Source organism: Mustela lutreola, chromosome 2, assembly GCF_030435805.1.
Source record: "Mustela lutreola isolate mMusLut2 chromosome 2, mMusLut2.pri, whole genome shotgun sequence".
NCBI lineage: Eukaryota > Metazoa > Chordata > Mammalia > Carnivora > Mustelidae > Mustela > Mustela lutreola.
This window is the reverse complement of record NC_081291.1, coordinates 99,006,465-99,018,719: the sequence shown is the minus strand read 5'-3', so window position 1 is coordinate 99,018,719 and position 12,255 is coordinate 99,006,465. Positions and strand designations below refer to the sequence as shown.

At 40.8% G+C, this 12,255-nt stretch overlaps 1 protein-coding gene across 4 annotated transcripts; it reads left to right on the top strand.

The window, feature by feature from the left end:
- Nucleotides 1–516: 516 nt before the first annotated feature.
- Nucleotides 517–11,597, top strand: A4GNT (alpha-1,4-N-acetylglucosaminyltransferase). 4 transcript variants are annotated; one of them, XM_059162718.1, is made up of 4 exons: nt 517–635; nt 4,846–4,993; nt 5,200–5,633; nt 9,518–11,597. In XM_059162718.1, the coding sequence occupies exons 2-4, from the start codon at nt 4,963–4,965 to the stop codon at nt 10,130–10,132; spliced, it is 1,080 nt and encodes a 359-aa protein (XP_059018701.1). In that variant the 5' UTR covers nt 517–635; nt 4,846–4,962; the 3' UTR covers nt 10,133–11,597. The 4 variants fall into 4 exon arrangements, with proteins under 4 accessions (XP_059018701.1, XP_059018698.1, XP_059018699.1 ...); XM_059162715.1 differs by lacking the exon at nt 4,846–4,993 and adding an exon at nt 3,944–4,132 and having other exon boundaries at nt 5,197–5,633; XM_059162716.1 differs by lacking the exon at nt 4,846–4,993 and adding an exon at nt 3,944–4,132 and having other exon boundaries at nt 518–635.
- Nucleotides 11,598–12,255: the final 658 nt, after the last annotated feature.

The following is a 12,255-nucleotide window of genomic DNA, read 5'->3' as shown; positions in this document are numbered from 1 at the left end:
ACTGCAAGTTCCTGGCTGGAAGGTGATAAAATAAAGGAATCTTTCAACTTCTAATGTTTGTGGGTCCTGCCCCTGGGCTTCCAGGGAAGCTATACTTAAACACTTACCAAGGTCAAAATGACTTTGCAAAACCTTAGAGTATGGGCTTTAATTCTGCCACGAGCATACACTGTACATCTGATTTGTTTAAAAAAATAACAAAAAAGGAGCATTCCAAACGCAAAGATAAGAAAAAGGAAAAAACCTCCCTGGTTCCCATGATTTTTAAAGTTATACAGCCTTGCATATACTAGAAGCTTATGATAAGGTCTGCATCTTTCTGAAATGTTCTTTGTCTAATTATTTGTAACTTTTTAAGAGTGCACCAAATGTTCCTTCAGCAGATCACCCTCTTCTTTGTGAAGATTGTGTATCCTGGGCAACTGCCCTAGCTTGAGTTCAAATAAAACTCTTTCTTTTAAATATTCTAGAAGGTTTATTCAATTTGCATGGATATAGCAATTTTCTTAGATATAGCCAGCAGGGTAGCAGAGCAACTCTTGTGAGATCACCTGGGGGTCCCCTGGAACACAGGCTCGGCACCAGCAGGGGTCTTTGGGCCCCTCCAACCTCTTAGCACCTCGAAGGTGTATTGGGTGAGTTCTTCCCATATCTGAACCTCTTCAACTGGAGTTGAAGAGGTTCCTGACTTTTACTGGAGCTGTTGAGGGTTACCAGTAATATTCTCTAGGTGGAGGTAACCTAGAAGGGTTGGAGTGGATGGGCTGGTCGTTTTGATTTGGCATTATGCTAATTGATGTTATTAATATAAAGCTTTATTGAATTTTCCGGCTAGAAACACGACAGACTGAATCACTCAGCTTCAGGGAGAAAGGACACTTGCTCCTTCAGGCCAAATGGTGCTTTCAGGTGACTGAAAGCCTAAAGGAGCTGTCTCAGAAAACTCCTGCAGGCTCGATGCACCGCACACACTGAGCCTCTACTTGGAAGTGGTTACTCAAATGGGACATTTTCACTAAGAGTGACTGGAGTCTCAGATGACCTAAGTGAGAATCTTTTGACATGTCTGAATTTGTTTTCTTGTGCACACAATTAGAGAAAACCAATCATAAGACTAACCAACCAGAAGCTAGGAAGCCATTTGTTTCGATTAGTAAAGCCCCCAACCTTGGGGAGGGACCAATGACCACAGAGGCACTCTGGGTTTCATTTGGCTTGTTGCTGCAGCTTTGGTATCTTTGGGCAAAACTGGCCTTGTTCTAATTGGAAAATGAAAAAGGACTCATTAATGGATTCATAGATTATATTCTACCTTATGATTAGATTTGTTTTATAAAAGAGAGATATTTGGAAATTGGATCTGTAATGTCCTCTCCACAAATGTTAGTGAATTAAAGGCTAGATTTTGGTAGCATCTTGTTTGTGTATATGTGTCTATATGTGTTATAAATGTGACATATTTTCTCTACCTCCGAATGGTATTGCTAAAAATTAATTTGTAAAAGAGCTCTTTTTAATTAGCTTAAAGGCAAACACTTGTAAAAACCTGCTGTTCTAAAACTCAGAAAGGTAAGAACTAATCCAAATGTTTTTCAAGTTCATGTGATCTGGGGTAATCTTTAATAAGTTAAAATTCAAGTTTTTTGGTTTAATTAAAATAGACAGGGCAGCTGAAGGGGGCATGGAGGGATGAGGTAACTGGGTGATAGACATTAAGGAGGGCATCTGATGTAATGAGTGTTATATAACACTGGGTATTATATAAGACTGATGAAACACTGACTTCTACCTCTGAAACCAACAATACATAAGTCAATTTAATTAATTAATTAATTAAGTCTCCCACCCTTCCAAAAAAATTAAAAATAAAGTTAAAAAATAGACATGTCTTTAGAGTTGTTAACATTAAAAATAATGGTTGATTTTGTCAGCCTCATGAAGTATTCATGGGTTATTGTTAAAAACAAACAAGTTGAATGAATAAAAAGTTTTTTTAATAAGGTGGAATACTGAAATATTAATTACTAAACATAGGTTTATTTGCTTTTGGTTCTTATTACAAAGAAACTAAAGATAAATTTGGGTCTGCTTATAAACATGCATTATGCTTTCTTGAAAGTTGTACTATGAAAAAACACATTTTTAGAAATTATTAAATATATCTATAAATTGGCCAATTTAAAGAATTCTGATATGACAGCTCACAATTGCTTCCTACTTAGTTTTCACCTACAGACTGAGGTTTTTAAGAATTAAAATTCTGATAAATGTGATTGAGACTGTTGGAAGTAATATGGAAAGCAACTCTGTACACAGGAAAGTGAGAGGTATATATTGTATAAAGAATGAAGATACATTTTTGTTGAGGAATAAAAATGATTTTGTCCTGAAATGAGATTGATTGTTTAGAGAGGAAAAAGGACAAAGTCTTAATGGAAAAAGAAAGTCATAAAATGTTAGTGAAGGAGAATCCTTAGAAAATAATTTTATATATGGTCAAGACTAAGATTGGAATGAACGAATTTTGAAAGTGCACTAATAAAAGATTGGAATTTGGTTTTTCAAATTCCAGGGGAATTTGATTGTTTGTCGGCTCTTGGTAAGAAATTATGAAAATTTTTTTTTCTTTTTCTGCACAGAAAAAACAAAGATCTATGTTTTGTCTTCACCAGTTTTTTTTGATTATGTAAGAAAATTAAAACTTCTCAATATTAAAAAAGCTAAATTTTGTTAACAAATATGTATGCTATATTTGCTTTTGGTATCTCTTAAGGCCACCTTTGTTAAACAGATTAATTAAGGTTTCCTTTTCTCAGATTAATTAAGTTTTAAGTTTTGTGATGATCTGTAATCCTATTTAAGGATACACTTTTGAAACTGCTCAGCTTTTTAACAAACTTCTCCCAAATTCAAATTCTTTTTTTTTTAAAGATTTTATTTATTAATTTGATAGACAGAGATCACAAGTAGGCAGAGAAGAAGGCAGAGAGAGAGGGAGAAGCAGGCTCCCTGCTGAGCAGAGAGCCCGATACAGGGCTCGATCCCAGGACCCTGGGATCATGACCTGAGCCGAAGGCAGAGGCTTTAACCCACTGAGCCACCCAGGCGCCCCCCAAATTCAAATTCTAAATGAAGACTTTTTGACTAATTAGAGTTGTTTATTTGGTGTGTTAATTGGTACTAACCAATTGGCTAATTGGCTAGTACCAATTAACATAATTTTGGTATGTTTATTTGGTATGGTACATGGGAAGTATTGTCAAACAAATGATGGTAAACTTTCTTAAGTTATGTTGTGTGGGCAAACGCTATAACCATTGCAGAAATTACATAAAATTCCTAGTTTTAATATGTCCTGTTATAATGTCATCACTTGAAATTCTACTTTTTGAAATGTTGTGTGTCACAAAAATAACCAAATTTCCTTGTCAACTGCATTATAACAATCAGACTTTTAACCATGGCTATTTTTGAGTCGTTTTTCATTTACAGTTATTGTCCTAATGCTCTTGAAAATGCCTTTCAGCTTTAAGAAGATCCATGTAAAGGACTTTTGATGAACACAGGTTTCTGGTATCTTTAAGATCATAAAATAAAACTGGGTAAGATCTCTAGAACTAATGGAAAAATTGCATTCAAACAGAACAAGAATGAATTACATGAGACGAACTGAATTGAAAAAGATGATTATAATTTTTATGATTCTTGTTTAAAACATTGCTCTTTCTCTATTGTTTGCCCTTCCAGATTCAAGGAAACCTTTTCTCTTAAGGTATCTGTGAGTTAATAGAAATTTGGTAAAATATTCCATTGTAAGCAAATAAAAATAATGATCTTTTCTCCCTATCCAAATCCTCCAGAATTCAGAACTCAGTATTCTTTCTCTCAAGGCAATTATAGTCATTTGCATAAATCCAATGAGAATCTGTTCTCCTTGTAACAGGACACCCTTAAGAACATTGGCTGTATTACCAAAGCTTTAACTGGAATGTCATATTTGAGAGACACATGCATAGACTCAGATATGACTGGAGAACTTTAAGGAATGAAGGTTGGCTTTATGGAGTCATTAAAGCCCTTTGGAAATATTGGCCTGATACCTTGCTTATAGAGTTCCCAGGAGCCTTACCAGGTGAGTAAAGAATGTCACTTCCTGGCAGATACAGGAACCTCAGGATATTTTGGGGACTTCAGGAAGAGAGGAATTCTCCCAAATCTATAGGTATTGTAGATGAGTCTGATGGCAAGTATTTGGCTTGGCTTCTGGCCTTGAGAGGCTATTAAAAGTTCAGTGTGAAATTCCTTATAAAAAGTTCCAGCAGAGCAGATTGTCTGAAACCCATATGATTGATCACAATTCTTGCTATTAATAATTAGGCCAGGGGCGCCTGTGTGGCTCAGTGGGTTAACGCCTCTGCTTTCTGCTCAGGTCATGATCCCAGGGTCCTGGGATCCAGCTCCCCATCAGGCTCTCTGCTCAGCGGGGAGCCTGCTTCCTCCTCTCTCTGCCTACCTCTCTGCCTACTTGTGATCTCTGTCTGTCAAATGAATAAAATATTAAAAAAATAGATAGGTCATATTTGTTAAAATGGACTTTTCCCCCCAAATGAATTAGTTTTAATTTGGCTATCTTCAACAGAAATGAGGATGATTTTAGGGAGAAAAATTAAGTTGAAACAACACATCCTTATAGGTGTTAGATTCTAGTTCTGATTAATTGTCTTTGAATGGTTGTTGTGTGCCTATAAAACTGGGCTGGATCCTGAATTCTTCTGATTTCCTCAAATACCTGGCTATGACTCTCCAAATGAAGGTTTCCAATTTTCTCCCATTCTCTTGACTTAGAAACCCTGAGAACCAAAAATGCCCCTTTCCCTGAAGCCCTGGAAACTGAAGCAAGACAACCTGGGGCAAACTTCAGAAAAATTTCTACCATAGCTCATGTCTTGATGCTCTCTCTTCATGCCTGGTACTCTATGGGTCCCTCAAAAGGGTGAATGATTATTTTCCTCAAATCCCTCAGATAAACCCTAGTGAATGCATTTTTCTTTTACTATTATTGTACTTGATTTGACCCTATTTTTTTAGGATTTATAAATCTAATCTTAGAAGTGATATATATGTCCCGTTTTCTTGCATGCTGTCTTTATCAGGTATTGTGTGTGTATTTTTGTAATGAATTGTGTTTCTTTCAAGCAGCAGGCCAGGAGAGAGACGTAGACATGCTGAAGGAGCTCCAGCTCTTCCTGTTGGGCATCCTGCTGCTTGTCTGTGTCTTCTTCTACCAGCTCAACGTCAAGTCCAGCTGCCTCTTCTCCTGCCTTCCTCCCCAGAAGTCCCAGCAGGACCCTGGAGCCCTCCTGGGCCATGGGCATGGCATCGTGTTCATAGAGACCTCAGAGAGAATGGAGCCAACTCCACTGGTCTCTTGTGCTGTGGAGTCTGCTGCCAAGATTTATCCTGGGCAGCCTGTGGCGTTCTTCATGAAAGGTCTCTACGACACCACATGGCTACCCTCAAACTCCACTTACCCAGGCTTTTCCCTCCTCTCAGCAATAGACAATGTTTTCTTCTTCCCTTTGGATATGGAAAGGCTGTTTGAAGACACACCATTGCTTTCATGGTACACTCGCGTAAGTGTTGAGAGGCTCTTAGAAGGTCAGTGTTGGGATGGACAGAAAAGGGGTGCCATCTGCTCATTTTATGGATAGGTAAACGGAGCACAGGGACTCAGTGTCAGAGATGGGACTAGGACCCAGATCCTGGCCTTCTTTCTACAGCGTTGAATCCTGATTCAAATAAGCAGGAGAGACTTAAGTTAGGTTCATCTTGAGCCTCTTGTCTCATGCCTCCAGCCTTATTTCTTAGGAACAAGTTTTCCTTTGAGACTATTCTTTTTTTTTTTTTTTTTTAAGATTTTATTTACTTATTATTTGAGAGAAAGAGAATAAGAGAGAGAGAGAGAGAGCGAGAGCATGAGAGGAGAGGTCAGTGGGAGCAGCAGACTCCTTGTCAAGCAGGGAACTGGATGTGGGACTTGATGCCAGGACTCCAGGATCATGACCTGAGCCAAAGGCAGTCGCTTAACCAACTGAGCCACCCAGGCGCCCTCCTTTGTGACTATTCTGAACTGAATGAGTTTCTAGATCTTTTCTGGGGGCTTTAACCACTTATTTTTAATTTATTTAAACTTATCTATGTTGAACTTTATTTTTTTTTTTTTTGCATCTAAGTGGGAATCCAGGCAATATTTAATTTGAAAATTATGTGAACAGAAAATTCGTGAAGGATCAGGCAGAGTGCTGTTATATGAGATTGGGTTATATTAGGATATGACCCAAGAAATATCTTTTTTCTTGGGTCATATCTTATGATCCAAGAAAACTCCTGGAGCTCTTGAGAATTTTGTAATCTTCATCTTGATAACATAGCATAATAAGGAAATAATATTTCAATTAAACATTTGTCTCACAGAGGACCCATGATTGGATAATGCTTAAGGAAATTACAGTAGAACCACTTAATAATTTCACTATGCAGTTTTTAGCTGTGACATCAATACAATAAAAGATTAAATACACTTATGTTATAATGTAATTGTAATTGTTTTAGTTATATACCCCACCCCTCCAATCTATGTGGAAGAAAACAACCTGAAGAAAATAATACAATGCATGATAATAGTATGGGTTTTTATGTGATTCGATTAGGAGTGCATTTAGTGATGAAAATATGTTCATTTAAACTATCTTAAAAACTCAAAGGTAATTTAAAAATCAACATCCAAATAACACCATTTGCTTGCCATATAAAATCCTTTCTAAGTTTAAAGCAGAGGCTAGACCAAATGGCAGCAAACATTTTCTCTGTAAAGCGCCAGACTGTAAATCCTTTAGGTTTTACAGGCCAAGAGGCAATAGTGAAGCCACTGTGCACCTTCTTGTGTTAGTTTCCTATGGCTGCTGCAATAGATGTACACACACTGGGTGGCCTGAAACGGCAGACATTTCTTCTCTTACAGTTATGGAGGCTACAAGTCCCAAATCTGTTTCACTGGGTGGATGTCATGGTGCTGGCAGGGGCCCAGTTCCCAGAGAGGCTCTAGACAAAAATCCTTCCTGTGGAGATCTGCACGTGTCCTTTTCCTGTGTGTGTGTGTGTGTGTGTGTGTGTGTGTGTGTGAACATTCCCTCTACATCTTCTTTAAATGATACTTGTGATAGCATTTAGGGTTCATCAGGACAAGCCAGAATAATCTCCCTATTTTAAGATCCTTACTGTAATCCCAACTGCAAAGACCCTTTTTCTCCACACGGTGATGTTTGCAGATTCTATACTCTAGTGCCTGAGGTCTTTGGGTGGTGGTCATTATTCAGTCTACTGTCCTGGGGGGAGGACACCCCAGTTGCTACATACTGCCATCTGGAGGCATTTTCTGGACTATGCGACAGGCCTGTGGGGGCGGTGCCTAGTTTTATTCTTGGCCCTGTGGGACTTCTAGATCTCAGTGTGCCCATCTCTTCTCCTGAAGAGTCTTGAGCTCTCAAATTGACTCCCATCAGGAGGGGATGGAGCAGCTCACCACACTAAGATTACACCTGCATCCACCAGCACACCCCAACAATTAGGCAGCTGCCAGCATGAACCCCTGGGAGGAAGCAGGGCAGGCCACAGGCCAGGGAGACAGTCCCTGGCAGTTGAGGGGGCCCCTGGGGTGAACAGGCTGGCGAGGTCCCTGTCGCTCTCAGGGCTAGCCTGCTAGAGGGTGTTCCAGGAGGACTAAACAAGAACAGGCAGTATGTTGGCCTACTTTCCCCACACCTGGGGTAGGCGAACATTAGCTAAATGGTGCTTTGCTCCTTGGACAAATAAATCTCTGCTCCAATTGTCTTGGACGATGCCACATACTACACTCCCTTCCCCCCGCTTTTTGCCCCTCACAGACTAATCATATACACGAGAAGATGAAAGCCTCTGCAGTTCTGAATTAAAGAAACGTTAACTTGATTCAACACAGCATTTTCCAAACTGATTTGAGCATGGATGCCTCGGTAGGACATCAATGTTTTCTTGGAGCTAATGTTCCAAAGGTTGTAGTTTGGGTTCCCCAAGCGGTACGTCAGTTTTACAATGTTAAGTTTTCAGAATAGGGTGGCTCTGGGACACATCTGGCCACATCAACAGCCTTCCTAACTTGTCTCTGTGCTTCCACCCTTGCCACCTCCCAAGCCCCACCCCTGTCTGTTTTCCACATAGCAGCCAGCATGACCCTTTTAAGACTAAGTCAGATCACTTGACTCCTTTCTTCCAAACCTTCCAAATAATTTCAGCCTTTACCCCAGCCTATGTGATCTGCTCTCCCTCTCCTCCCATCCCTCTCTGCCCCCACATGCTATCCCTCTCCTTCACTACTCTGCTTTGGGCACTCTACCTCTTTTCTGTTCCTGCACATAGCGAGCAAGGTCCTACCTCAGGGCCTTTGCACTTGCTGTACCTCTACCTAGAACCCTCTTCTCTGAGATATTGGCATGATTCCCTCATCAAATTCATTAGGTTTCTACTGGAAGCCAAGATAAGATAGGGCTCCATCCTATTCCCTTCATAGTCCCCTTATCCAGCATTTTTTCCTGCACAGTCCTTATGAACCCTCAACTTATCATATATTAATTTGTTTATCATCTATCTCCACCTAGCAGAGATTTTTGTCTGTCTGTTTACTGCTATCTCTTTAGCAACTATAACAGAGCTTGGCACATAGAAAGTAGGCCCTCCATGGATATTATTCAAGGAATTAACTACTGAAAGAAGACATGCACGCATTTTAAGAGTCTTCTACCAATTTCTCAAAAAACATACATATTGATCTATTTATAGTTTCCTAGTTTATTTTTTTTTTTATCAGTTTTCAGCATTTTTAGGACTCAAGAAATTCTTTCTTCACAGTTTCATATTTGTGGTCAATGTACACCCTGCTGTGGGCTCCTGGGTAGCTCAGTCCTTAAGTGTCTGCTTTCAGCTCAGGTCATGATCCCAGGATCCTAGGAGGGCTCTCTGCTCAACGGGGAGTCTTCTTCTCCTTTTCCTACCTGCTCCCCCACCCCTGCACCCCCACTTGTGTTTCCTTTCTCACTGTGTCTCTGTCTGTCAAATAAAGAAAATGTTTTAAAAAAAATTACACCCTGCTGAAAATGACTCAATGTGTTTATCGTGAAATCCCTGCTGGGTTTCTTCTTTACCATTCCATTGTTTCATTTTTTTTTTTTTTTAAACAAATTCACAAAATCTTTAAAAGCTGCTAAAATCTTCCCATTGTTACTGACTGCTGCAAACTTGTCACTTGAAGGCAAATTTTTGGGTGGAACTAAGTTTGGTAAATTTGCAAAATTGGGCTTTTGTCCAGTAGATTTTTGAGAAGCTGGCTTGCTTCCTTCTCCACAGCCACCCTGGGCTGGCCTCCTGTTGGGACAGCCTGCCCTGTCCCCCTGCTGCTGGGGCTGATTTGCTCTTGTTCTTGCAGATCAATGCCAGTGTGGAGAGCAACTGGCTCCACGTCAGTTCTGATGCGTCCCGCCTGGCCATCATCTGGAAGTATGGCGGCATCTACATGGACACCGATGTCATCTCCATCAGACCCATCCCTGAGGAGAACTTTCTGGCTGCACAGTCTTCTCGGTACTCTAGTAATGGGGTGTTTGGCTTCCTCCCACACCACCCCTTCCTGTGGGACTGCATGGAAAACTTTGTTGAACACTACAATTCAGAAATCTGGGGCAACCAGGGGCCCAGTTTGATGACGAGGATGTTGAGGCTGTGGTGCAGACTTGGAGACTTCCAGGAGGTGAGTGACCTCAGGTGTTTGAACTTGTCCTTTCTACACCCCCAAAGATTTTACCCCATATCCTATCCGGAATGGAGGCGCTACTATGAAGTCTGGGACAGAGACCTGAGCTTCAATGACTCATACGCCCTGCATCTGTGGAACTACATGAACAAGGAAGGGATGACTGTGGTCAGAGGAAGCAACACGCTGGTGGAGAACCTCTGCCGTAAGCACTGTCCCAGGACTTACAGGGACCTGATTCAAGGCCCAGAGGGCTCAGGGACTGGGACGCTGAGTGCAGGTAACAAATAGAGGCAGCACTGGGCTGTTGCTGCTGAGTCGTAGGACCGAACACTTCCGGGAGTGGCAGTGTTTGGTTCATGCCCACATTCCCCAGGGGGGTGGGGCTGACCCATGTATCAGTTAGGGTCATCTTTCTCTGTAGTAGAAAATTCCCAAAGACATCAGTGTGTAAAATATAGAAGCTTCTTTCTATCTCATGTAAAAGATGTCTGAAGGCTGGTGATTCGGGGAGTGGGGGTGGGTATTGTCACTACGATCATTGGGGACCTAGGTTTCTTGCATCTTTTTGTTTATCATTTGCCATCCTTAGTGTCCCATAGCCCATGGTCTATATGGTTGCTTGATCTCCAGCCCATTATGTCTGCACTTTGGGTAGGAGGGAGGGGGGTACACCTCCTTTATTTTATGAAGACCTCCTACAAGTCCCTTATAACACTTCCCCTTACATCTCACTGGCCAGAGTGTAGCTGCAAGAGAGGCTGAAAAATTTAAGGAGGAAGAGAAAATGGGTGTTAGGAGAGACAGCTAACAGTTTTGCTACATGTTACATTTACTTCTGTAAGATTAATTTTAAGACCTGTTAGAGAATTGACTGAGGAAAAAGAGACTTGATCTCTGGTCCTGATTTTGATATTCATTAATGCTTTCAGTCAATGAGCATTAACTTAGTCCCTTCGGTGTGCCAAGCACTGATTGAGTTGCAGAAGATAGAGTTGGATCCAGCAGACAAGGTTCTGTCTCAGTCAGTCTGGGCAGCACTAGCCAAGTGTCACAGCCTGGGTGGCATATAAACAACAGAAATTGAGTTCTCACAGCTCTGGAGGCCAGTAGTCTAAAATTAGAGGGAGGATCCTCTTCCGGTGGCAGAGGGCACTCTTCTTGTTGAATTTCGTATAGTAGAAAAGGTCAAGGGGAATCTCTGGGGTCCTTTTTATAGAGGAACTGATCCCCCTCATGAGGGCTTCACCCTCATGACCTAATTTGCTCCCAAAGACCCCTCTCCTATCATCATCCCATTGAAGGGTAGGATTTCAACATATGCATTTTGGTCCATTGTAGGTCCCTCGCACTTATTCTAATGACTGGCCACATCCCCCCTCTGATACCCTCTTGCTTTTCCCAGGGAGTCTGCTGATCCCTACCCTACCTTAATTGGCTTATAAAAGCAAATTACAAATTCTAATTTTTACAAACCATTTCCCCTTTAACAGTCACATAAAAATTTATCTCCCCCCTCCAGGATGTATGAGAATCAATATTTCTTCTATAGATATTCATCAACCAAGATTTTCTAGCACTTTCCTTTTGGCAGTTGGCTTTATTGGAAAAATTGTTTCTGTTTTTTCCAAATATAAAAATATGATGAGTTTTCAAACTACATGGCCTCCCACCCCATCCCCTTTTACTGTGCTGTTTCCCCCTTTGGGAATCAATGCTCTGACAGTCTTATTAAAAAATACAAGTTATGTCTCTGGTCCAGCTTTATTTATTTCTGGCTACTTGCTCTGGATTCTTAGATATCTGACACCATGGTCAGATTTTGGGGCCTGCTGCTCCCCCTCACAGCTAAACTCCTGCTGGTTTTCAGCTCTCATGATTGTCCCCCCAGGTGAGGATTTTCAGAGCTCACCCTTTCTGAGAGAATAGTCACAGACATTGGATTTCATTTCTGCATCTGAAGAATACATGAGAAATGGTTCTCCAACTAACATTCCCAAAGGTTCTGAAGGGTTTAATTAGGAATAACTTTAATATTTCTTTTTCCTTTCATTTTCTTTTTCTTTTTTTTTAGAGAGATTGTGTGCACACCCCTGGGAGCAGGATGGGGGAGGGGCAGAGGGCGAGGGAGAGGGAGAGAGAATCTCAAGCAGAACAAGCCCGAGATGGGGATCAAACTCATGACCCTGAGATCATGACCTGAGCTAAAATCAAGGGTCCGGTGCTTAACTGAGCTACCCAGGCACCCCAGGAATAGTTTTAATATTTTAAAAATATCTGAGGTGTTTCATGATGGGACTAAATAGGTCAATCTGAATGTCACATTTCCTTATGTGGGGCTGTGATTATACGAATTCATTGCATTAATGTTGATAATTTGATGTTTATAGGGAGATTTATCTGAGAATAAAATG